Raw genomic sequence first — 27,672 nt, forward strand, 5'->3', positions numbered from 1 at the left:
AGAGTTTAGTTACTCTAGAGCAGGGGTGCCCAATAGGTAGATTGGTATCTACCAGTAGATCCGAAGGCGCTGCTGGTAGATCTCAGCCGATGTGATCAAAATGATGTGGTCAAGTTACGCGATCTCAACACTCGGGAGTGAGTAGAGTATGATTGCTAGGTATAATGCTTTATCTACCGCAGTGTGTGAAGGGGAAGGTCATTAAACAGTCTGATGCTCAGACACGAAAAGTGCTACAGGATTGGATCTTGAGGGACATTGATTTCAACCAAATAATTGGCCTATCAAAAGCATGGTTGAGTGAGTACTCTCCCAATGGATATGGCGGTATAGTATAGTTAGGAGGGTAAGCGTCAATAGATAGAGAAAGTAAAGGCGGAGGCTGCTGTGCTATGCTAAAGGAACAAATCTGATTGACGTCTAGCAAATGAACGCGTTGACCCGGTAAGAAATGGTCTGCATAGCGCTATTGAAATTTATTTGTGTAAGCCTCACTGGGTCATATCAGGCCAAGCCCGCAGCACAAAGTAAAGGGGGTCAATGGCAGTAATTTGAATGCAGTGTTTTCTAGCATTGCACAAAGAGTTGCTCCTGTTAACTTGAATTAAAGTCAGTCCTACTTTTGTCGTGAGGATTAATCTGTTGTATCTTTATGCTTTTGCACATCCATGTGTTGCTAAACCATGCAACGTTAAAGGGATATGAAACACACACTTTATTTTTGTCATGATTCAGATATAGAACATGCAAATTTTAAACAACTTTCTACTTTATTCCTATTATCATTTTTTCTTCATTCTCTTGGTATCTTTATTTGAAAAAGCAGGAATGTAAGCTTAGGAGCTGGCTCATTTTTAGTGGGTAGATCTCGTTGAGCTGGTCATTTGAAAAGTAGATCCCAACACAAAAAAGTGTGGGCACCCCTGCTCTAGAGAATATACTGATGGAATAATGATAATATATAATACATTAGAATTTTTTCTGTTCTGACATTTTAGGTCCTAGTTGTGTCTAACGCTCCCCATTTGTAGTGGAGTAAGAAGTTCCTAATCAGAGGTTCAAAGCCAAAGCTTTCCCACTGTTTCTCTAAAACTCTCTGGTCTGGCTAAATTCAAATAAGTAATAATGATTATTATGATTATAATAATATTATTACTTGAGTGAAAATAGTGAGGGACCAAAAGTGAATAACAAGAAAATATGTGGTAATATGTAGGAAGTGTAGATTACATGTTCCTTTGAAGGTCTGAAAGGTGTTTAAACTGAGATTGAGCTTGAAAGAACAAAGTAAGAATTTCCAAAGCACTGATGCAGTATGGGAAACATCCACCTCTCCAAAAGGGTAATGAGAGAGATGGACATGAGAAGGTAATGAACAAAGTGAAGGCACAGCTGGTGTTGTAATTGTAAAGTACAGTTATGATTGCAGTGTTGTTAATTAAACATCTCTTGCTTTTGTGTAAGTTGTGCTTGACCCACAATTCATAGAGAGGACAAAAAGGAAATGCTGTTTTCTGCAAATGCTGCAAATCAAATAGCAAGCTTAGGGAATTTGCAGCAATTGAAATCCTGGATTACAGATGTTGCATTTTGGCCCCTCTAGGGAGCATAGGGCAAAGCACAATTTTTACACAAAAACAAGTGATGTTTAATGTCTCTTTAAGGGCTTTGTTTATTAAAGGGACACTGAACCCAATTTTTTTCTTTTTCGTGATTCAGATAGAGCATGCAATTTTAAACAACTTTCTAATTTACTCCTATTATAATTTTTTCTTCATTCTCTTGCTTTCTTCATTTGAAAAAGAAGTCATCTAAGCTATTTTTTTTTGTTCAGAACCATGGAAAGCACTTGTTTATTGGTAGGTGAATTTACCCACCAATCAGCAAGAACAACACAGTGTGTTCACCAAAAATGGGCCGGCATCAAGTCAGAAATTGCAAACATTGTATAGGATGCTATGGATGATGTTTTGATTTTGAAGAAAGAATGGTATAAAACTTTATTTTCAGCAACAAATGTCTGGTGTGGGCAGGTGTGGTGCCAGATAAATGTTATAAACATTCTATTAGAGAGTTGCCATATCCCAGACACCAAGGAATAGAGAATTTGGAGAAGAAGTAGGTGGTCAACATTGTGAAGAGCTGCATCATTTCAGAAGAATTGATAGAAAGTAGTGACCTTTAAATTAGGCTGTTAGCAGCTCATTTGTAACATTTAGTGCTGTCTCAGAGGATTTTTGGTGATGACATTTAGATTGCTTATGATAGAGAAGAGAGCTTGACAAGAGGAAATGTGTTAAGCAGTTATAAACAACTCATATAAGTAGCTTTGAAACAGATGAAATTAGGGTGTCGAGAGAGAGACTATGTCCAGAAAATTTTCTTTTAATAGGTGTGGCTAACAATTTACTATATGTTTTATTATTTGGATTATAGTTTTCTAATGAATTCCAGATTCTACAACATTCATCATGGGTTTTACTTGTGTTCTGCATCCTTTAAACAGGAATTCTTACATGTGTAATGGGGATTAAAAGTTTTACCCCAGAGCTACAAATGCAAGCCCTAGACTCAGTGCAGCTAATGTCTCTGTCCCTGCGTGGGAAATGTTAATAGGCTATTTACTCAGCATGACAGAGTGGAGTTATTTACATAAAATTGAGCTGATCCATAATACCCTAAGAGAGCGCTGTCACTTTAGTTTAGGTTGACTTATTATATGCATATAAAATCACTCATGGGACCTCAATGTTCTGTTGTATCTGTATGCGTGAGATCAGTTTACCATTGTGAATCTTAAAATTGCTTTTATATACTACCGTGGTAATTGGTAAAATTAGCTAGCCAACTTTCTCTCCATATGTACCAGTGAAAGTTAATGAATCGTACATGTCTCAAACTGACCTAATATTCCACATTCATCTCCATTCTCCATATGTTTTATTAATATCATTTTAATGTTTAGCATAGGAAGCACTGCTGTGCATGGGATACAATAAGGCTGTTTTTATTAAGTGACGGTAAAATTAGTTATTTTAGTGCTTCTATTAGTTAAATAAAGAGAGATTATTTTTTTGTCCATTAAAATAAAATATACTGGAAGTTGTGGTGATGACATTCTTACAATATATCCAGTCAGTTTCAGTTCACTGTGAAACACAAAATAATATAAAACTAAAAATATTGTATGCCATCACAATTAAAAGACAACAATAGAAAACATCATGGCACCTCCAGCTTATAATAGTTCTGTGGTACTCATAGATGTTATGAATATCTGGAGAGCCACTCATCTGATAGCCTACTACTGTCCCTATCATTATCTGTTACATCACCTGAAAATATGTTGGATATTATACAGTGATGAATGCATATGGTAGGTGACATTATTCTCGATGTTTCAGGTCTACATTCACTAAGTACAGAGATGTATTTCTAGTAAAATAGATCCCTACAGTTTTCTGATATACTAAGCATTATATCCTAAGGGTTATGTGGTTGATCACAATCTATTATCTGCATATTATTATCTGTAGATGAGACCTTTTGGATGTAGATGTGATCAAAATCAGGCATTTTCATTGTTTACACTTAATGTTTTTTTCATTTTTGGTTCTGTGAAAAATAGTCCTATAATTAAAGGGACAGTATACTCAACTGCATGTAATAGACACTACTATAACGAAGAATATGCACAGATGCTGATCTAAAAATCCAATATAAAACCTTTTAAAAACATATTTAGAAGCTCCCAATTTAGCACTGTTGATGAGATTAGACTGGGACACCCACTGAAAGGGGCTGAGAGCATACCCCCCTCATTTTAAAAGACCCAATAGACAATCAGGAGCAAGCTGGAATCTGTAGACATCAGTATAAATCTAAAACTTTGGGGCTAGGGCACAAGTCTGAAAATCAGCACAATGTTCTAGCGCTGCGGAATCTGTTGGCGCTATACAAATAAACGATAATAATAATAATAATATTTAAAAATAAGCAAAACTATACATTTTTAAAAAAACACTCCCAGATGGGCTATATAAATGGATTATCTACAAAACATTTATACAAAGAAAAATCTAGAGTACAATGTCCCTTTAAAGAGACATAGAATCCACACTTTTAGCAGCGGAGCTTGATAAATTGACCCCTTAACGTTTAAAAGTGGTGGGTGTTAGAAAAAAATTACACTAAAAAGTGCTTTTACATTGCGCATTGCGGTCTATGAGAACTGTGTGTTCTCTGTAAATGTATATGTATATGCTTATATACTGTACATATATATATATATATTAATGTGCTAATATGTATATATACACATATTAACATATAATCATATATATTTACATTCGCTGCCCTTGGCTGCACAACTTGCCCCCTTCCCTGCACTAGTTCTCATGCCATGGCCTCTACTTATCAAGCTGTCAACCGCAAATACGCTGGAATTCCACAGCGTATTTGTGGCGAGCCTGATTCGCCATAGTTATCAAGCCCTACAGACCAGCAAAAGTAGAATATAGTGACGTAACATACGATCCGGCGGACTCAGTCCGACACAGATCGATGGTTACGTCACTACAGATGTTCCGAATGCAAGTTCGGCACAATCTGACTACTTTTGGTAGTTATCAAATACCTACCAGGTATGCTTGCCACTATTTCGGCCCAGTGTACCTGGTTTTCAATCCGCCGCCCTGGAGGCGGCAGATGCCATAGGAATCAATGGGAGTCTGACAGCAGCGAAAGCTCATGTTCACTGCTGCCCGATATCCCATTGATTCCTATGGAAACGTCTACACCTAACACCCTAACATGTACCCCGAGTCTAAACACCACTAATCTGCCCTCCCCTACACCGCCACCCCCCTACATTATACATATTAACCCCTAAACCACCGCTCCCAGACCCCGCCGCGACTCTAATAAATGTATTAACCCCTAAACCGCCGCTCACGGAGCCCACCGCCACCTACATTATACCTATTAACCCCTAATCTGCTGCCCCCTATACCGCCGCCACCTACATAAAGTTATTAACCCCTATCCTGCCGCTCCCAGACCCCGCCGCAACTAAATAAATTGTTTAACCCCTAAACTGCCGCTCCCGGAGCCCACCGCCACCTACATTTTATGTATTAACCCGTAATCTGCCACCCCTACAACGCCGCCACTATATTAAATTTATTAACCCCTAAATCTAAGTCTAACCCTAACACCCCCTAACTTAACTATAATTTAAAAAAATCTAAATAAAAATCCTACAATTAACTAAATTGTTCCTATTTAAAACGAAATACTTACCTGTAAAATAAACCCTAAGCTAGCTACAATATAACTAATAGTTACATTGCAGCTAGCTTAGGGTTTATTTTTATTTTACAGGCAACTTTGCATTTATTTTAACTAGGTACAATAGTTATTAAAAAGTTATTAAGTATTTACTAAGTACCTAGTTAAAATAAATACAAATATACCTGTAAAATAAAACCTAACCTAAGTTACAATTACACCTAACACTGCACTATAATTAAATAAATTAACTACAATTAACTACAATTAATTAAAATAAAATAAAAATAACTAAAGTTAACCCCCCCCCCCCCACTAAATTACAGAAAATAAAAAAATAACTACAAGAATTTTAAACTAATTACACCTAATCTAATCCCCCTAATAAAATAAAAAAGCCCCCCAAAAATAATAAAAATCCCTACCCTATACTAAATTACAAATAGCCCTTAAAAGGGCTTTTTGCGGGGCATTGCCCCAAAGTAATCAGCTGTATTACCTGTAAAAAAAAAATACAATGCCCCCCCAACATTAAAACCCACCACCCACACACCCAACCCTACTCTAAAACCCACCCAATCTCCCCTTAATAAAACCTAACACTACCCCCTGAAGATCACCCTACCTTGAGACGTCTTCACCCAACTGGGCCTAAGTCCTCAACGAAGCCGGGCAAAGTCTTCATCCAGCCGGGCAGAAGAGGTCCTCCAAATGGGCAGAAGTCTTCATCCAGGCGGCATCTTCTATCTTCATCCATCTGACGAGGATCGGCTCCATCTTGAAGACATCCAACGCGGAGCATCCATCCAGACCGATGACTACACGACGAATGACTGGTCCTTTAAATGACGTCATCCACGATGGCGTCCCTTGAATTCCGATTGGCTGATAGAATTCTATCAGCCAATCGGAATTAAGGTAGGGAAAATCCTATTGGCTGATGCAATCAGCCAATAGGATTGAAGTTCAATCCTATTGACTGATGCAATCAGCCAATAGGATTGAGCTTGCATTCTATTGGCTGTTCCAATCAGCCAATAGAATGCAAGCTCAATGCTATTGGCTGATTGCATCAGCCAATAGGATTTTTCCTACCTTAATTCCGATTGGCTGATAGAATTCTATCAGCCAATCAGAATTCAAGGGACGCCATCTTGGATGACGTAATTTAAAGGAATATTCATTCGTCGTGTAGTCGTCGGTCTGGATGGATGCCTCGCGTCGGATGTCTTCAAGATGGAGCCGCTCCTCGTCGGATGGATGAAGATAGAAGATGCCGCCTGGATGAAGACTTCTGCCCGTCTATAGGACCTCTTCTGCCCGGTTGGATGAAGACTTCGCCCAGCTTCGTTGAGGACTTAGGCCCGGTTGGGTGAAGATGTCTCAAGGTAGGGTGATCTTCAGGGGGGTAGTGTTAGGTTTTATTAAGGGGGGATTGGGTGGGTTTTAGAGTAGGGTTGGGTGTGTGGGTGGTGAGTTGTAATGTTGGGGGGGGTATTGTCTTTTTTTTTTCAGGTAAAAGAGCTGATTACTTTGGGGCAATGCTCCGCAAAAAGCCCTTTCCTTTTAAGGGCTATTTGTAATTTAGTATAGGGTAGGGATTTTTATTATTTTGGGGGGCTTTTTTATTTTATTAGGGGGATTAGATTAGGTGTAATTAGTTTAAAATTCTTGTAATTATTTTTTTATTTTCTGTAATTTAGTGTTTGTTTGGTTTTGTACTTTAGTTAATTTTATTTAATTTTAATTAATTGTAGTTAATTATTTAATTATAGTGTAGTGTTAGGTGTAATTGTAACTTAGGTTAGGTTTCATTTTACAGGTATATTTGTATTTATTTTAGCTAGGTAGTTATTAAATAGTTAATAACTATTTAATAACTATTGTACCTAGTTAAAATAAATACAAACTTGCCTGTAAAATAAAAATAAACCCTAAAATAGCTACAATGTAACTATTAGTTATATTGTAGCTATCTTAGGGTTTATTTTATAGGTAAGTATTTAGTTTTAAATAGGAATAATTTATTTAGATTATTTTAAATTATATTTAAATTAGTGGGTGTTAGGGTTAGATTTAGGTTTAGGGGTTAATAAATTTAATGTAGGTGGCGGCGGTGTAGGGGGGTCAGATTAGGGGTTAATAAATTTAATGTAGGTGGTGGCGGGGTCCGTGAGCGGCGGTTTAGGGGTTAAACATTTTATTTAGTTGCGGCGGGGTTCGGGAGTGGCGGTTTAGGGGTTAAACACTTTATTAGCGTTGCGGTGGGCTCTGGGAGCGGCGGTTTAGGGGTTAATAACTTTATTTAGGTGCGGGGGCTACGGGAGCGGCGGTATAGGGGGTAAAACAGTATAGTTTAGTGTGGGTGCTTAGTGTCAGGGTAGCAAGAAAGCTGCGAATAAGCCGATGAGCAGCGAGATCGATGACAGTTAACAACAGTCCGCTGCTCATCGCACCGTACTTGGTGTGCGGCTTTTTGACAGCTTTCTTGATAATTTTGGCGAACGTATTCAGGTCTGCGGCAGCGATGTTAGGGGATCTTAGGCAAGCGTATTGGTGCCGTAGAATGCTAGAAAGTCGACGGCTTGATAAGTAGGGGCCCATGTCTCACGGGATGAGAACGAGGTTCCTATTGAGGTCTTTGGAAGCGCACTCTCACGAATGCAAACCTTCTGTGCAATGTGAACATGAGGTTGCTTTGGCATTACAACTAACTTGTAATACCAGCATGCATTTTTGTGCGCTGGTATTACTAAGTTGAGTGGAAATATCGATTTCATGGAAGCAATATTTTGCGCTCAACTTGTAATCTAGCATTTAGTAAGTAACTCAAAAAGTTTTCAGATGTAACATTGGCGTTGCGCATGCACAAAAAACACACTGATATTATCCACAGCACACTGGATGACATTAAGAGCTAATGTTATTAAACTGTTACGAATTCTACCTGCTCAATCCATTAACCCCTTAACGATCAGCACCGTACCATGTACGATGCTGGTCGTTAAGCCCTACGCTGCAGTCCTGGGCTTCTCTCTGCCGCAATCACGCTAAAAGTAGCAAGATTACCCCATTTCTGCAAGCCCCACGAGTGTCTGCTAAAAGAATATATAGCTTTGATAGGTAAATTTAAAAAAAAAAAGTTTTTATTTCTGTTGAAATTTATTGATGGCAAAAATGCTCTGGTCTTTTGGGGAAGTCTTAGTCAGAAATGCCCAGTTCTTACGGGGTTAAAGCAGGGGCGTAAGCTCAGGAGCTTGCCCATGTCTGGAGCACTATATGGCAGCAGTTTTGCAAGAATGTTATCCATTTGCAAGAGCACTAGAGGGCACTAGTTCCTGACATGTAGTGCTCCAGACACCTATCTCTTCAACAAAGAGTACCATAGGAGCAAAGCAAATTTGATAATAGAATTAAACTGGAATTTTTTTTAACATTAGAAGCTCTGTCTGAATCACAAATGAACATTTTCATATCCTTTGCAGTATGAAATATATTTGAATACCTCTTTGAAACAGATAATATTCATAATAAGAAGTGCAACATAATACAGTAAATGTACAGTGCTTGACAAATCTGTTTAAAAAATAGGAGCCAGTATAAATATTTAGGAGCCAGATATATTTTTAGTAGCCAGACAGTTGGATTGGTATATAGATATTTGGAGAATAACCCAAAAAGTTAGGATCCAGGGGTAAAATTCTAGGAGCCAGTGGCTCCCAGCCTCCTGGGTTTGTCGAGCCCTGCAGTAAAAGAAAATGCTTCACACAAACACACATACATATATATTGAAATTGTTTCATGATGGAATTCTATTATTCACAGTACAAATCTAATTTCATATCTCAGACATTTTGTTCTTGGGTTGCTTAACAATAGAAACATCATCTTATTTCTTAGAATGGCAAACTTAATTTTAGTTTATAGTTGAGATTTCTGACTACTTGTACAAATATTGTAGCCTAAGGCTGTGTCTTAAAATAGATTTAGCTTTCTTTATTGAAAGAATAAATTATTGTTGAATAAAGTGGATTAGCTCAACATTTTCATTGAGCAGCACATCATTAAACTTGATAGCAAGCCTGCTGACTTTCTGTGTTACATCAGTTTGTGTCTGTGATGAGTGTGAGTGGGTGGATGAGAAGGGAATTTAACACTTAATATTTTAAGCCTTTTGGTATAATGTTACATTATATCCAGCTAAAGTAACATTTACTCTAATCTTGATACATGGTTTTGAGAATTTTTCCTTAACATATTTTTGAACTCCAATCAAAGTATGATAAAACATAGCAAACACAAGCCAAATGCATACTTATCAAATCCTCCTGCCCAGAAATTTCACAAACATTGCATGTAAATGCTTCTCTCCCACCCAGCTAAACCACACATATGCGCTAATATAACAATCCATTTTTTTGACAGGCGAGTATATTAGGAATGAGGAGCCTGGTGCTGTATGGGGGGGCCTAAGCAGCCTTTAATAGAGATATTTTAATTTCTTTGTCTCAAGCAAGTGGTGATTTTTTTTCTCTCTGAACAATCTTTACAACATATTTTTTTTTCTTCTTTCAGAGAAACTTGTATTTTTCTTTAGATTTGTTTTTTTCCTTGGAACATAATCATTATTTTTCTTTTTATCAATGTAAATGAATATTACCTTTTTCTGCCAGGGCATTTCTTTCTTTGCACTATGCACTTCCTGGTTTCGGATATTGATGGGCATGGTATACCCCGTGGTGATGGTCGCTGTATTATTTCTCGAAATCTTGTTTCGTTGCCTCTTTTGAAGTCACATGTTTTCCCCCTTTTTGTGCACGGGCCCCAAGTACTCCACTCACTTACTGTACAATGAACTGCAAATACAAATATTTATTCTTTCATCAATCAGATATTTACAGATCACATTAACTATCTTGCTCTAAATGCTAGTTTTTGTAGAGGGTACTGTGTACCTCTATTAAAGGGACATTATACACAAGATTTTTCTTTGCATAAATGTTTTGTAGATGATCCATTTATATAGCCCATACAGTTTTTTTTTATATATAAGTATATTTGTGCTTATTTTTAATAACATTTTCAGACTCCTAACCAAGCCCAAAGTTTTAGAAGTATACTGATGTATACCTACTCCAGCTTGCTCCTGTTTGTGTAAAGGGTCTTTTCATATGCAGAAGAAGTGGGAGTGTCTTCTCTCTTTGGAATACAACCACTTTCAGTGAGTGTTCCAGCTAACCTTTTCAACAAAGCTAAACTGGGAGCTTCTAAGTAAGTTTTTAAACGGTTTTATAATGGATTTTTTTATCAGTATCTGTGCATATTATTCTTTATAGTAGTGTCTATTACATGCAGTTATATAAAAATTGTTGTATACTGCCCCTTCAATTACTGTACCACTCACAACTCTCAAAGGGGCAAACTCTTTGTTTTGAATGGGCAAAGTAGTGCCTTTTATACATAAAGATATACCATATATATATATGGTATGAATTCTGCAATTTTTGAGTCTCAATGTTGTGGCAAGTTTTTTTCTGCAAGCTATTAGTTTTGCAAAGGCCAATGGGCTTAAAGTACTAAGCAGCATAAGTTACTTTTTTTTTGGTGGATAGAAATCACCCTGAACACATTCGCTCAAGGTGATTGACAAATGCTTTTCTCGCGTGATTGGTCACACGAAAGAAGGGGGTGGCATTTCACACTCACTTTTGTGTGTAATGGATGTACAGAGTCTGCTGCCCTACGCCACAAAGGAGAGAACCTTGTCTGTGCCGGATTTACTACATGGGGCCTCTATATAACTCTATAGTAAAAAAAAAATCCCAGCATTACCAATGAAGTGGAACATACTCTTCTTCTGGATAAACCAATATAGTTTCTGCTTTTTTTAAAGTTTAAAATTACCGTTTCAAGTAACAAAATAATAAAATTAACAAAATATTAAAATAATACTCTTTTATTTACATTTTTTGAGTTAAATGAAATAGCCTGTCTGTGAATTTGAGCAGAGCAAACAACTGGAAGTGACATCATTTTTTTAAATATATTAAGTCATTTCTGGATCTGCCATACTTTATACAGTAAATCTTTTTTTCGTATAATAGCTTACAAGTCATATAGAAGAACACCTTGGACAAGGATGCTCATTCAACTCCCCATGGATATATGAGTGTTTCTGCTGCATATGATTCATTTTCATGCTTTAGAGACTTGACAAGTCAAACAGACCTAAATCAAATTTTAGATATTACTTACCAACACTATTACATTCCATGCTGTGATTATTGTTCTCAAACCCATCTGGACAAGTGTCGAGGCACTTCCCGTTGTGTAAGTAAAATCCACCTTTACACTTTGTGCAGAAATTTTTGTGGAAACAAGTTTCGCAGTCCGCTTTACATTCTAAAAAACACAAACGGAACTGATTTACTCTTTTATCTATCAAAACAAGCCTATGATATCCTGCTATATTTTATTTTACGTGGTGCCCTGTTATTTACAAAACACTTTCTCGTTTCTTACAATATTCTCTTCTATAATCTCACTCTGAATTCTGCAACTGCTGTTTAAAACATCTTTCCTGTGCAATATGGAACATACTTTCCTATATCTATAAGATACCTTTGTATTCTCAATGGGAAATACACTTTTAAATTGCAGTTTTTGGCAAATATCTAAAATCTAGGTGAAATAATCTCATTATATAAAATAAATTACCTTTAAAGGAATAGTAAAGTCAAAATTAAACATGATTTTTTCAGACAGAGCATAAAAACTAAGTTGCTTCATTCTCTTAACATTCTTTGTTAAAAAGCATGCCTTGGTAAGCTCAGGAGTAAAAATACTGGGAGCTAGCTGCTGATTGGTGGCTGCACATATATTCCTCTTGTTATTGGCTTACCGATGTGTTCAGCTAACTCCCAGTAGTGCACTGCTTCTCCTTCAACAAACGATACAAAGAGAATGAAGCATATTTGATAGTAAATTGGAAAGCTGTTAAGCACTGCATGGAAGAAAATTTGCATACAAAATACATTTTTTAGACCATTTAAAAGCATGGTTCCAGAAACTGAAGTAGACAATAATCAAGAAACATATTTTGCACAATAATTTTACTATGCTTATTTTTTAGATAGAATTAAAAAGAGACAGCAAAGTCAAAATTAAACTTTTATGATTCAGGTAGAGCAAGCAATTATAAAATACTTTCCAGTTTACTTCTGTTAACAAATCTGCTTCATTCTCATGCTATTTTTTATTGAAGAGTAGAACTTGTTAGGCTCTTAAGTCTGTCTTTAGTACTCTATGACAGAAGGGTTTTGGAACATTATTTGTAGCTTTGTTATACAATGTCATAGAGTGCTAAAGACACATGCACACTCCTGAGCTCTTATGAGTCTACCTAGTTATACTCTTCAATAAGATACCATGAGAATTAAGCAAATTTGATATCAGAAGTAAATTGAAAAGCTGTTTAAAATTGAATGCTCTATCTGAATCATGAGTTTAATTTTGACTTTAATGTCCCTTTAATATTGATAATGTCCCTTTAAATGTATATGCACTAGAACAAATTCACTTGTGCTATTCTGCATAACATAGTATCAGTAGTGGTTCCAGCAAGCAGTTAATGAGTGGGGGAGAGAGCTTATCCTGACTGAGGAACTTATGTGGGCAGAGACAAATGTGTTCTATGGGTTGAAGTAGCTGCAATGTTACATATATTCAGTAGGTGGAGTTGGATGGTCCGCAGGTGTTGCTGGTTGGTTAGGGGTGTGGCTAGTTGTAAGAAACAGATGGGGAGGGGCTATTTAGTCTCTCCGCCTCAGCACATTATGCATGCAACTTGAAAGATAAGGTTTTTTTTTTTAAAAACCCTTAGAACAGCCACTGCATATTTATTTATTAGTCTACCATGTTTGATTGTCTTTTGCGAAAAGCTTGATATGTAAAAAAATATAGATAATTTCTTTTTTCTTTTTCACGTTTCTCTAGAAGCATTTTTTCATTCCAGGTAATCTGCACAGTAAATTATGTATTGCTTCTGGGGAACTGTACATCAACTTTTCTCTAAATTACTCCTATTTAGAATATATATATCAATACCAGAATGTCTTTAGATTTAAATTTGTGGTACATTATATGAAACTTATATAAGTAAAATAATTCATTTTACAGCATGTTGTTATTACGTGGTATGTTTCTATTGTGTTAATCTAATTAAGGGCTCATTAACATTCCTTTAGAAATAAAATATCAAATGATTTATCTAAAAAAATTCTTATAGACTTTAAAGGACCAGTCAACACAGTAGATTTGCATAATCAACAAATGCAAGATAACGAGACAATGCAATAGCACTTAATCTGAACTTCAAATGTCTAGTAGATTTTTTTTTCTGACAATTTTAAAAGTTGTCTTTTTCCACTTCCCCTGCACCATGTGACAGCCATCAGCCAATCACAAATGCATACACGTACCATGTGACAGCCATCAGCCATTCACAAATGCATACACGCTTATTCTTGCACATGCTCAGTAGGAGCTGGTGACTCAAAAAGTTTAAATATAAAAAGACTGCACATTTAGTTAATGAAAGTAAATTGGAAAGTTTAATTTTGATTGAGTGTCCCTTTAATGGTGAATTTTGTAGAAAAAGCATTACTATGCATATATGTACATCTTACACAAAGAACATAAAGCACTCTAATTTAGACAAATTTCTCTAATTAGTTTTTGAGCAGATTCATTAAAGAGCACTGAATATTAGTGAATCGGCTTTGCCTACTTTATGAATCCAGATTACTCTGTCCCTTATCTCATTCAGATACATTGTTCTATTAGGAGAAAACTAATAATTTTATGTCACTTACTTGTACATTTATTAATTTCTGGTGATCGTATTCCATAGTATCCACTCGGACAAGAAGGAAGACAGACCCCAACTTGCTTCATACCGTTTCTTACAAGAGCGAAAAAGAGCCGAGGTTTACACGACAAGCAGCCATTGTAGTCGGAACATGTGGCACATCCTCCTTGGCAACCTTGGCTGACATTAGGATGCACTGAGAAAAAGGAAAGACAAGCTAGGTGTTATTTATTATACTGACCCCGGTTGACTATAACATTATAACAGATACTGATGGTGGAGATATCGAGACTGACCTTTGTCATTCTATATAACAAAATACAGAGCACTTCAGACACCACAAGTTCCTCGTCAACCCAATGGCTGGAAAAATACAAATAGACTTTTAAAAGCTCTTTATCCCATCACTAAACAACTTTTATTAGTCTCCCAAATGGCCTAGTAAAAGTTACATGAAACTCAAAATATAAGTTTTGTGATTCAGGCTAAGCATGCAGTTAAAAAAAAACCCATTCAAAGTCTGTTATCAAATGTAGCTATTTCTCATGGTCTCCTTTTATGAAACAGCCCCTTTCCATTAGAGTATATTGAGGTAGGATTATGAGCATGCATGTGTCTTGAACAATGTTTGCAAAAATTGCAACAATGTTATGCATATAATACTCAAAACATGTGCATGCTCCTGAGCCTACCTCAGTATGCTCTCATGGAAAGCGGCTATATTTTAACAAGCGATACCAAGAGAAAGAGGTAAAATTGGCAGTAGAGGTTAAATCTAAAGTTTTGTTTTTTTTCTTTTAAAGTGTGCCCTGTCTGAATAATGAAACTGTTTAATTCTGACTTCCATGTACCTTTAACCTCAAATGAATAGATCATTAGTAAGTTATAACATATGCTATTAAGACACAATTTTATAACAATTCAATAAAAAAAGATCTGACAGTCAATGGCCTAGATTACAAGTGGAGTACAGCACTTAGTTGCAAGGAAACTAGATGCCAGCAACTGTATAACATTGTTAAAAGTACAGACAAGAGCCGACCTACCTGCTTTTTAACCAAGTATACCAAGAAGACAAAGTAAATTTAAAAGGATATACTCTGAATCATGAAATATTTTTGGGGGGTTTCATGACTCTTTAACATGTAGCAGAGGAGTTGTTCTTGGTGGATTTTTTTTTAAAGCATGAACTATAATTTGTTTTTAGTATTATATTATAATGAGTAGAAGTACTCAATGACACTGATTCATAGTAACAGAAAAAGAAATACAGATGCATAAAACAGATTAAACAAATCAAATGAAAGTGATAGTAAATCCTAGTGTTTTTGAGTTTACTCTCCCATTATGATCAGTCAGCAGACAATAAACCAAACATCCCTAAATGGCACTATCTATATATAATAAATTCCTCCCTAAAGAAAGACCTACATACAGTGATAACATTTGGTAGTTCAATTAATTTGCTTTCACCAGATTCTGCACTTTTATGGCAATTAAATGCCTTGTACTTTTGACAGAAGTAAACAATGACAAACAAGACCATTGTCTTTGATGATAACAATATCATTTTTGCTGATTGGGGTAATCAGAATGTCAGAAGATGTTCTAAAACATACCACAGAGTACTTATAGATATGATTGCTTCCCGACTGTTGAGAAATCAAAGATGGTCATCTAGGTCAGGTTGTAAAACTGTGATAACTATTTTAAGATGCATTATAGAATAATATTACTTTGGGTTTAATGTAACAAGTTCTATCAGTAGGTTGTGTTTTAAACATAAAGTAAACAGTAAAAAGTTACTTTTTAACCTTGTTTTATCTAGAGAGAGGACCTTTTAAAATGCATTGCAGTACATTGTAGTTGTCCACCAGTAAAGAAGTGGGAGATCTATCAACCAGTGATGAGGCATTAAAGCCCTTTACCTGTCAGCTTAAAAATCTAAATCTTTTTTTTTCAACACACACAATTTTCAATATGTTCTCTTTCCTGTACACATTAGCTTTAATAACCATAGTGTTTGTGTGTATATATATATATATATATACATACACACACACAGCGTTTAAAATTCCCACTAGTCCTGGACAAGTAAGTCCATTGGTAGGGAGAACTCCCACTGAAAAAGGTCACTTTGCTGGGGTGCATACTTATTTATTTTAATACAACTCCTTTCAACGCCCACAAAGAGCAACACTCAACAGGCTTCATTTTCATATTTATTGTGTGACACATCAGGGCATGGGTGACTCCTTCCTCAGACAATCAGAATTAACACCAATACAAACAATATATACCCTAAACAACCTCTGTAAAACCAGAGAAATACAATGGTTCAGGCTTAATGTAACCATAGAAACCCCTTTTCCACAAGTAAACAGCGTGATTACTGTTAAAAAAACCGTAAAAGTCATAGTGTGAAAAATTAGAAGAAACTGTTTCACTATATTAGGGTCAGTGAATCTTAAGGAACTAGAGAAGACACAAAATAGTATATACATAAAGAATATGGTATATATATCAAGTGAACAGTTAAAGGGACATGAAACCCAACATTTTTCTTTCATGATTTAGACAGAGCCTACAATTTTAAACAACTTTTAAATGTACTTCTATGATTTAATCTGCTTCCTTCTCTTGTTATCCTTTGCTGAAAGGTTTATCTAGGTAAGCTCAGGAGCAGCAGAGAACATAGTTCTAGCTGCTGATTGGTGGCTGCTGATATATAACAATTGTTATTGGCTCACCCATGTGTTCAGTTAGAAACCAGTAGTGCATTGCTGCTCCTTCAACAAATGATACCAAGAGAATGAAACAAATTTGATAATAGAAGTAAAATAGAAAGTTGTTTAAAATTGTATTCTCTATCTGAATTATGAAATATTTTTTTTGTGTTTCATGTCCCTTTAAGCCATTCCTGTAATTTCTTATCAGAATGAGCATGTGCATAACAGTGGCGTGTTAACAGCCAAATATAATGGGGACAGAGCCAGCTAAGAATGCAATAGGTTACCATAGATACTTAATAAATAATAGGTATAGCGGTTTAATGGGAAGTTGCCATATACCGTATTTCTTAATAGAATGTGTCTATACCTGAGCACAAATGGGACACAAAAAAATCACATTATTGTTATAATACATCTGGGAAGACTAATACAGAATAAGATATATGTATTAACCGTTATTATAAAAAAAAAAATTCTTGACAAAGAAATAGGGGGCTTTGTCGATAGACAGTTTAATTCTCAATATGGGACATATACTAAAAACCTAATTGTATACCAGCAATGTAGGTATAATTAAAAATGTATGTATATATTAATAAGTTACTTTCAGATAGATACCTTGAAGGACCCTAACCACAAAACCAAAGTTATGTTAGTTGTGTATATTTCAAACTCTTACATGCCCCTAATTCTTAAATATATTTTATATTGGATTGTGTTATCAGTATAAATGGCGCCGAGGGTAATAGCTTGTCAGTTTATACATATGTTGTATGTGTCCATATTAACAGTCTCATGTTATTGTGGCTGTTGTAAAACAGGGCAAGGGGTCTGTGTAAAATAGAGGTAGAAGTATTTGGATCCATTCCTATTTTACATAAAGTGGGATCCAGGGCAACTGAGACTGCCATAAATTCACAAGAAATATTGTATTGTATTATATATACAGTGGTGGAAAATATTCTATAAAAATATAAGTATAAAAATGTTTGCCTGTATTGTATTAACTGCTGGCATGGTATAATATAATAATTTGTATCACTTTATGTTATTTGCTTAAAATCCACTCAGCAGAGAATGGTTACAAACTTATGGGTAGAATTTAAAAATGCTGTGGGACAACCTTTAGCCATTTTACAATATATCCAAAACAATATTAAATACTTTTAGATATAAAATTGGCTTACAGCAGAGCTCCTTTTACAACCCAACTGATTAATGAAAGACTGTATATCAAGCAATGTGTAAATAAAGAATGACCTACCCATAATTTACTTCTTCACTAACAAAGTGATATATAACAGAGAAGTGCAAATATATGAAATGTCATTCACTGAGTGCTGTTGAGTTCAGTGGATTTGTGTAGTATTCTCTTTACAGTCAATCCCCAAAATAAAATAAACATTTCCTCCTTTCATACATAGTCCACATTGCTAGATCAGGAAAATCTTGGCTCTTAAAATATATGAATTTAATGTAGCAAATCTGGTGGCAGAAACCTCTCAACAGGCCAACATATGGTTTACAGTTTGATTTGTTTTAAACCAATTAGAAATTCCTAAACAAGTCAAATGCAATCTCCTGGCCAACATTTGTGTTTTCTAACATAATAAATATTATAATATGTGATATTTATTTATTAATGAAACACATTATTTAATGCTTTGTACAGATTTTTGTGCAGATTTTAGATTTGCTGCCTTATCACAGTATTAGAAAACCTGGTAATGATGTTTACTTTGAGTGGCTCCTCAATATTTTGCCTTGAAAGAATTTAACGCTATGGGGATATTTATCAAAGGTCTGGCGGACCTGATTCGACAGTGCGGATCAGGTCCGCCAGACCTAGCTGAATGCGAAGAGCAATACGCTCTCCGTATTCAGCATTGCACGGTTGCACCAGCAGCTCTTGTGCATTGCCCCCTGCAGATTCATGGCTAATCGGCCGCCAGCAGGGAGGTGTCAAACAACTCGATCATACTCGATCGGGTTGATTTTCGGCGATGTCTGTCCGCCTCCTCAGAGCAGGCGGACAGGGTTATGGAGCAGCGGGCTTTAGGCCGCTGCTTCATAACTGCTGTTTCTGGCGAGCCTGCAGGCTCGCCAGAAACATGGGCCCTCAAGCTCCATTCGGAGCTTGATAAATGGGCCCCTAATAGTTTAATCCTTCAAAAGTAATTTAATCAGATTTTGCTTAATATTCTGTATTTTTGTGCATGCTCATTTCACAAATTAATGAACACATTTTATTCCCTGTTTTGTTACCAATATTGGTCAAATCACATTTTAAACTGAAAACTAAACCTGTACACAGTTAAAACATCAAAATGTTTTTTTTATGGTTGCACTAAAATGTTCACAAAGTGATATGGAAATTTAATTTCCTCTCATAATTGTATATTATTGCATGAAAATGCACAAAGGAAATGCTCTAAGGTGTTATATCATTTTATCATTGCACTACTGGTTGCATATAACTATATTGTTGATCACAATCATTTAGAAAACATTTTTGAATGATCATTATTAAAGTATATGAGGAGTTTTACAGTAATTTGATATTTTTTTTTCGAAAGGATTGTGATCCACTGCAAAGTTTAAAACAGTTCCAGAATAACAATGTAGTGCTGGGACCTTGCTGAACACATCTGGCGAGCCAATGAAAGGAGGTATATGCGTAGAACAACCGAACACCAGCTAGCTCCCACTAAATAGAAAAGTCTGTCAAAACTGCATGCTGTGCCGGAATCATGAAAGATTCCTTTTGACTTTCATGTCCCATTGAGTGAAAAAATCACTTACATTTAAACATATTAAGTCATCAACAAGCTGATATTTTTTTGACTGCTCTGCTCTGTGTAAGAAACACCCATAAAAAAGCAAAAAAACTGAGATTATTATTGCCATTTATTTGTAGATAGTCAATAGATTCTGCAGCACTAATCCTGTTATGGTCTCTATAAAGTCATTTGTTCACAGCAATTACACAGCAACTCTTTGTTGAATATTATGTTCATCTTTAATTTCACAAAGTATATAAATGGTAAAATAAAAGAGAACACTATATAACTCTTAAAAAAAGACAACTGCAGGCACTTAACATAGGTATCTGAGGAAGGGGTGAATGCCCTGAAACCTCACGTTTTAATGTTTGCTGTGTCCTAAACCCAGAGAGTGCAATCATTGGATCTGTTTATGCATTATTTTTGCGCTCTGGTACTATAGCTTCTGGTGAGTGGGAGTGCGCTATCTACTACTTTTTATATATATAGTATATACAGATATACAACATAAATATCTTTTTTTTCTAAGTGAAGAACATAGCAATTTTAAGTATTTTATTAAAAACACATTAAAATGAATAAAAATTATTTCAATTTATTTGACTGTGAAGGGCTAAAAAGTGTGTGTATATATATATATATATATATATATATATATATATATATGTGTGTGTGTATATATGCCTTGTTCCACAAGACTCTCCGATAGTTTTGAAAGCTTCAAGTGCTCCCTAAAGACTCTACTATTCAGGGAAGCCTATGAGCACAGCTGTTTGTAGTTCACCTTCATAAGAGCCGACTACAACAGTGCAACTCTCGGCAGGACCCTCTACCCATTTGATCCCTGTAAATTTTATTTTGTATACCGACTATAAACATAGTTGGTATACAAAATAACATTTACAGGGATCAAATGGGTAGAGGACCCTGCCGAGAGTTGCACTGTTGTAGTCAGCGCTGCGGAATCCTTTTGGCGCTCTACAAATACCTGGTAATAATAATAATAATATATGTATTTATTTATGCACATACATATTTACACATATAAACACATAAAGGTACATGTACACACATATATACATACACATGTATAATAGATATGTATAAATACAAACATACACATATTTAAACATATTTATATATATATATATATATATATATATATATATATAAAAGCTCTTCCCAGTCAAAAACCTTCCCATATACCCAATCCCTTTTAACCCTTTTAAAAATGTTTTATTAATATTTAAATTATATTTTATAAATAAAAAGTGCATATATGTTTGTAATTCTTTATTTTAATATTTTTTTGATGTGTTTTGTGAAAATGTATTTTTAACCCTTACACTTGACTTCAGTTCTGTTAAATGTTCTAGTGCAGTTTCAGCTTTTGCTCGAGTTCAAACTATAGCTTTCATCTTGAAATATGAGCGCTATTTAGTGTGGTTGTGTTATCCATTGAAAATATAGGTTGCGTGTAGAGCAATTTTGGCTGCACTAACCCTTCTCTGGTAAATAGGACTTACCATGAACTTGTCATATCAAGTTGCGTGCTAATGTTAGCACAGTCAATCAATATTGCTTATCTTATCCCACACTATCATTAGCGCACCACTTGTAATCTGGCTCATAGTTAGATATGTAACAATATTCTTTATATTCTTTTTTCTATCTAAATATGATGAATTGGTACATCAAGTAAAAAAAACATAGCTGAAATCTGACAAGCATATGTTACTCGCACAATTACAGTTTAATATAGCTACTATCATTATATCTATGAAACCATATTACTTAGTAAAGAATGCATTGCTCTTAATGGGTTTACATGTGCAGTGAAAAGCCTGTGGTTACAAGCAAATTATCCTGGGGTATTTCCAAAAACGTTTGTCCATGGCTCATTAATGTAAAAAAGAAAACTGTGATAAAATTGTGACCATGCATCATTCAGATTCTCAACATATCTCAGGCGTGATTAATGGCACTCAAAAGATAACAGTTTGTAAAAGAATTGCTTGAGAATTTAACAAAATCACTAATTTAAATTGAGTGAAGCATTTTTACTACCATTACAGTTTAAATAGAGAGGAATGCAGTATTCTAAGTAAAACATTATATGATATCTCTACTGGGTTTAAAAATAACTTCAACAATTCTTTGCTCTGTTTGTGTCAGCAAATCATTTTCCTTTTTGCCATTCCCAATTTAAAGGATATTAATGATATACATAAAATAGGGCAACTAGTATGCAAGATAAAATGTGATATTGTATCTCCTATCATCATATCTTTCCTAAGTAATCTTACCATATGCCTTCCTAATGCGCCATATAATCGCTGCTTCCACACTACATTATGTACAAAGGGCATATGACAGACTTTCAAAAAGTTTAATTCTCACATAGACATATGGTTAGTGGGAATTTAAATGTATGGATAGTTTTTTTTTTTTACATTTTCCTTCATTGTGTTGCAAATTGTTAATAGAATTTGGCCAGATAACTATAAATAAATACTGTAAATACATTGATTTTATGGTACTGAAAAATATTTGATAGATAGATAAAGAGAGAAAGATATTTGTATGGGAAACCATTAAAAACTAGCTCTCTGATTGTCAACAGATAGTTTGTTTTAAGTTCCTTACAGATTTTTTTTTAAGAATTATTCTTTATTAGCCAAATTAATCTACATTTTTGGTCCAGTCTCTTCATATGCACAAACAATTTAGCTAAGGATTGATTCATGTTTCATTAAATACAAACTACAAATAACTGGTAATATCATAGGGTCTGAACATATGCTGCTAAGTGTGTGCTATGTGCAGTCTACTCTACATCTATATGTATCACTTTTGCTTTGGTAATAAATAACACAATGCAGAGGTTGGATTAGGTTAGTTGGCATCAATCTTAAAGGGGAATAATTCAATTAAAAATATCTTAATCTGGTCCTTTTAAGAGTGGACTCCATAGTTATACTATTCACTTTGTTTACTGGATTGTTCTGTAAACTTTATTTATCAAATAGGAAACTGGCTTAATGCATATGTACCAGCATCCATGAATTTAGGCTACTCTTAAGCGCCAAATATACTTCTGAGCTACCTGCTATGCATTTTGCAACCTAACACATTTGATTGTATATAAATCAATATAAAATAATCAAAATACATTGGATCTGCTAAGATGTCATGTCATGGGGCTCCATATGAAACAGCGGATGCTGCTTAAAACCGCTGCTCCTTAACTTGTCTGCCACCCTTTAGGTGGCGGGGTGAAATCATCCCGATCCAATCCAATCGGGATGGTTGACAGCCCCTGATAGTGGTCGATTGCCCGCCAGTGAGCAGGGGGCGACATTGCACAAGCATTTCACTAGAAATGCTTGTGCAATGTAAAATGCCAACAGCGTATGCTGTTGGCATTTAGCGATGTCGAGCAGACCTGAATCGCTATAGCGAATCATGTCTGCTCGACATTTGTTGAATCTACCCCTTGGTGTTTAACACACACTTTATAAGTTATTATTTATGGCCCTGAGGTTGGAAAATTTATATATTTACCTGTAACCAGATTCTGTGATGTAATATCAAGTACCTACACCTTTTTTCCCATTTCATGAAGAACTAATACTACAGGATACTGAATTAATAAGTTTTACAGTTGTTGTTTTTTTAAATTACATTTTGTGAATGTATGAAAAACAAATACTTTGTTTTGTAATATTATTTAAAACAAAAAATATTTATTAATTTATTATTCATATGGACCAAAGAAGTCTAAACATTAGTAAAATTTACTTTTAAAATGTGTTGAAATATGAGATGAAAATAAATCAGCTTAAAATAATGATACTAAAATCATTCCTGTTTAGTTCTTAATGTAGTTCTTAGTTCTTTCATCCATGAGATGACATCTGAGTGAGGCCCTCTTAATGCATACTTGATTAAATGTCATTTACTAGCTAGCTAATACAATGTTATGCATAATCCACTTTAATAGGTAAATTAGAGATGTCATCAATATATCCTCTCAATAATATAGGCCAATTACAGCAAAAAGGATTAAAATATAAAGAAATATTAATCTATAAAAAATGCTATATTGTATATTATAATACTTTATAAATATGTTAAACATATGTTGCAAATGAAAAAAAAAGTTAGCTTAATCTGTTTTTGATTTTAAAGTTAACAGGAAATGCATGTCTGTGTACAACTGTGGCCTAAGGACTGATTGCTTACTGCCTGATAAACAGAACTCCCGCTACTTGTTTGGGATGCATTGACGTGTTTCACATACATAAAAACAAGAAATGTTTTGCTCTCAGTATAGATTTTTTTTTTTAAATGATAAACATTATAAATTCCCCTTTCTTAGGTGTAGCAAAGACATCAAAAATGGTTCTACTTGCCGTTTTCCTGGTTAAGGTGCAATAAATACAATGGGTTATGACTGTTTAGGTTAAAAGGTCATTCTCTAACCTCAGACAGGGCTCAAGTTGCCAGCCCATAGCTCTGTTTAGAACAATAAGTACACTGACTGGAATGGATAAAGCAAACGTTCTATAGAGCAGCAAGAAAAAATACATTATGTTCCATTTGGCGTCTTCATAAATGTTGTTTTATCAGTTTGGTATCATCAGTTTTGTCTGCTTTTACGACAGCCCTTATAGTATATTGTACTGTGTGTTGGCGTTTTCTTACTTATTATAATGGGTTTGGTTCCAGTGTAAAAACTCATTATAGAACTAAACAAGGGATGTATGAAAAAAGAAATAAACAATGTGTTAAGCTGTAGACAGAAGCAGAGACAATAAATATTTGAAAAGACATGAGATGAACCCTTAAATTTTTTTATCTATGAATCATGTTATAAAGATCTAATGTTAGGAAACACTTTTTATTAATATTATTATTTATAGCCACAAGGATTTAATTTTGTTATAGATTATTTTTAAATGGATATCCTTATAACCAGAATATATTATTGTAAGAAATATTAAACTGTTTTAATAACACTGGTCTCTTTTTTGTTTAATATATGTCATAACTTGTCTATCTTTAGTTATATTTGTGTTAAAACTATTTATGTCTAGTATCTTTAATAGATTTACTGGAAATGATTCTCTTTAAAAAGTTAAACAATTATTTTTTGAATGGATGACTATTGTGAAAAAAGAAAAAAAAAATATTATCCTTATTTATAGCACAATTAAAGTAAAAGCGTATAATAATAATAATAATAATAATAATATGCATGTGATGAAAATGTTAAAAAGTGCCTTTTCCATGAGATTCCCATTCAAATTATACCTTGTTTTTTTTAAATTGCTTTTATAGCATAACTGGTTCGCAGAAGTGTACTCATAAAACTATACACACACATATAAATATATACTGTTTATACACACAGTCTATAGTAGATCGCATTTCAGCACCTATGAACTGAGAGCCTGTGTATCATACACACATAAGAATCAAAGCTATCGAAGAAGAGAAATAAATTTGGGTCTGTCTGATTATTAAATTGGTTTAATTAATCAATTATTTGAGCTAAAACAGTGTAAATCCTTTCTGATGGAAGAATCTTTAAAGCAATATGCAAACACAGCTGACATACAATGCACACTTCTAAGCTCCTATTAGCTTACCTAGCTTTACTCTTCAACAAGGGGTGCCAAAGTAACATGCAAATTTGATGATGTAAGTCAATTGGAAAGTTGTTTAAAACTGCACATGCTAGGCTATATTTATTAAAGTGCGGATGGACATGATACGATATAGCGTATCATGTCCGCCGCACATCGATAAATGCCCACAGCATACACTGTCGGCATTTATCATTGCACCAGCAGTTCTTGTGAACTGCTGGTGCAATGCCGCCCCCTGCAGATTTGCGGCTAATCGGTCGCTAGCAGGGGTGTCAATCAACCCAAACGTATTCGATCAGGTTGATTTCTGTCTGTCTCCTCAGAGCAGGCGGATAGGTTAAGGAGCAGCGGTCTTCAGACTGCTGCTTCATAACTTCTGTTTCCGGTAAGTCTGAAGGCTCACGCAGAAACAGGGACATCAAGCTCCATTCGGAGCTTTATAATTCGGGCCCTAAGGGCTAATTCATATGTTGCTCCAAAATATTGACCCCTTAATCTGAATCATGATCGTTTAATTTTTTTTTTTATTTTTTTTTATTGAGGTTTTTGTACATTGACAATACGACAATGTACAAAAACCATCCTAGTCCGCCTTTTTGGTTGGGATGCTATCCGCTTTTAACCCATATTAAATAAAGTTTATTTGCTTTTACACAGCGGTTCCTTTCCAGTTTTTTGTGTTGAAAATATCAACATGAACATAATATAAGGTGCAGTTGGTGAGGAATAGGCAGACCACTCTTGGGTCATTTATTTAACTTAAAGTATGTTGGTTATAGTAATAGATATAGTGTCCAATAAATATGGGAGTAACAATACAGTATGAGGAAGCTCTCCACGTAATTGGGCATCTAGAGAAGGTTATAGGTAACAAGAATAAACTAGCTCCTTGTGAAACAAATATAGGAAGGATAGTTACAGGACCCTATAGTATATTTTCAACTAAGCATTTATAACCACAAATAGAAAAAAGTTAACTATAGAAAAATAAAGAATCTCCTGGTGTTTTAAGGCATCTAGCAGAGGTTATATTTAACTATTGAAAGGTAGCTCACCATATGACAAGTATGAGAAGGGTAGTTATAAGACCTTATTAATTCTTCCCAAACCAGTCATACTTGGTTATGAAAAGATCTGTATTCGTGAGGGAAAAGTTATGTCTAGTGAGATCCACTTATATTTTGTTTTATTTTGTGTAGGGCCTAGATGCATCTAAAAGCTAGATCTGTTAAAGAGTTAATAAAATTGTGTAGCTAGTCCTGAGTTATTTAATGTAGCTATAATACTCTATGAGCCTATACATTTGGCTTGTGACTTTAACTGTCTGGTAATGTATTTTACAACCATGTATCTGTTAGGGTAAACAATATAATGCCAGATATAATTAAACAGCAAACTGTGTAGCAAGGTATATAGGAAATCCTGTTTCTCACAAATCAATAGAGGGGAGGTATCTGTAGGTTTGGATGAGCACAGTAGAATTAAATAAATAGATTTAGATATAGATGTTCAGTTTTCAAGTGTACAGTCTAGGCCTCATTAGTGGTGAGCACTACCCTTCCACTATGTGAAGCAGTAGGGAATGGTTAGTTATGTGCCAATTGTACATAGCTAGTGTGTCCCTTAAATTTAGTAAGATAGAGCCTTAAATATTAGAATATAAGCTAAGGAGAGTAGTATACAATACTATTGCTAAAAACAGGAACAGTATAGTTCACACAAGATATACATAAGCTATCTCAATGAGATATAAGATGTACACATGAAAGGGATGAGATATATGGTTGCAGGCAAACCTGTATATTCTAACACAAAGCTGGCATGCAATAGACTAAGTACCTAGCAGAAGATGTTATCTAAATCCATGTCAACATGTTAACAGAAGAGCATGTAGAAAATAAAGCTATAAAAAGGAGGGGATAGCATTGAGGGGAGAAAGAGGGAGACAAACCACATCAATAAATTTAGCTTTTCAACCCACCCCATCAGCTATGAAACTGGGGGGGAACAGTAGCAAGTGTCCCAAAATCTTGTCTGCTCTTGCTGCGACACTCCAGTACGTTGGTACAGTGCTGTGGCGATAAAGTTCTGGGACTTCACTGAGTCGCTTAGAGTGTCTGTCTAGAAAGAGGGTCCCTTTATATATGGTGGCAACGATACTCACAGTATCCGTAAGTAGGTTGAGAATAGCAGTTGGGTTATGCTCAGCGTGTAGCTGATGTATGGGGGAAGGTCTGGAGCACCGAACATCACCGTTTCAATCTCCAGCTCCTCCACGATCGGCTCCTCACGGCAGAAACCGTAGCTATATCAAGCACATCTGAGCGCCTCTTAAATGCTGTGGG

The 27,672-nt window shown here is 35.1% G+C and overlaps 1 protein-coding gene across 1 annotated transcript in view; it reads right to left on the bottom strand.

The window, feature by feature from the left end:
* The window catches only part of RSPO3 (R-spondin 3), a 101,739-nt gene that overhangs the window by 37,714 nt on the left and 36,353 nt on the right, over positions 1-27,672 (bottom strand). Inside the window, exons 2-4 of the mRNA XM_053709130.1 lie at positions 14,163-14,354; positions 11,545-11,691; positions 9,950-10,145 (exon numbers count right to left, since the gene is read on the bottom strand). Coding sequence (XP_053565105.1) covers positions 9,950-10,145; positions 11,545-11,691; positions 14,163-14,354 — 535 coding nt within the window. The remainder of the gene's footprint in view (positions 1-9,949; positions 10,146-11,544; positions 11,692-14,162; positions 14,355-27,672) is intronic.

Source organism: Bombina bombina, chromosome 4, assembly GCF_027579735.1.
Source record: "Bombina bombina isolate aBomBom1 chromosome 4, aBomBom1.pri, whole genome shotgun sequence".
In the NCBI taxonomy this organism is placed as follows: domain Eukaryota; kingdom Metazoa; phylum Chordata; class Amphibia; order Anura; family Bombinatoridae; genus Bombina; species Bombina bombina.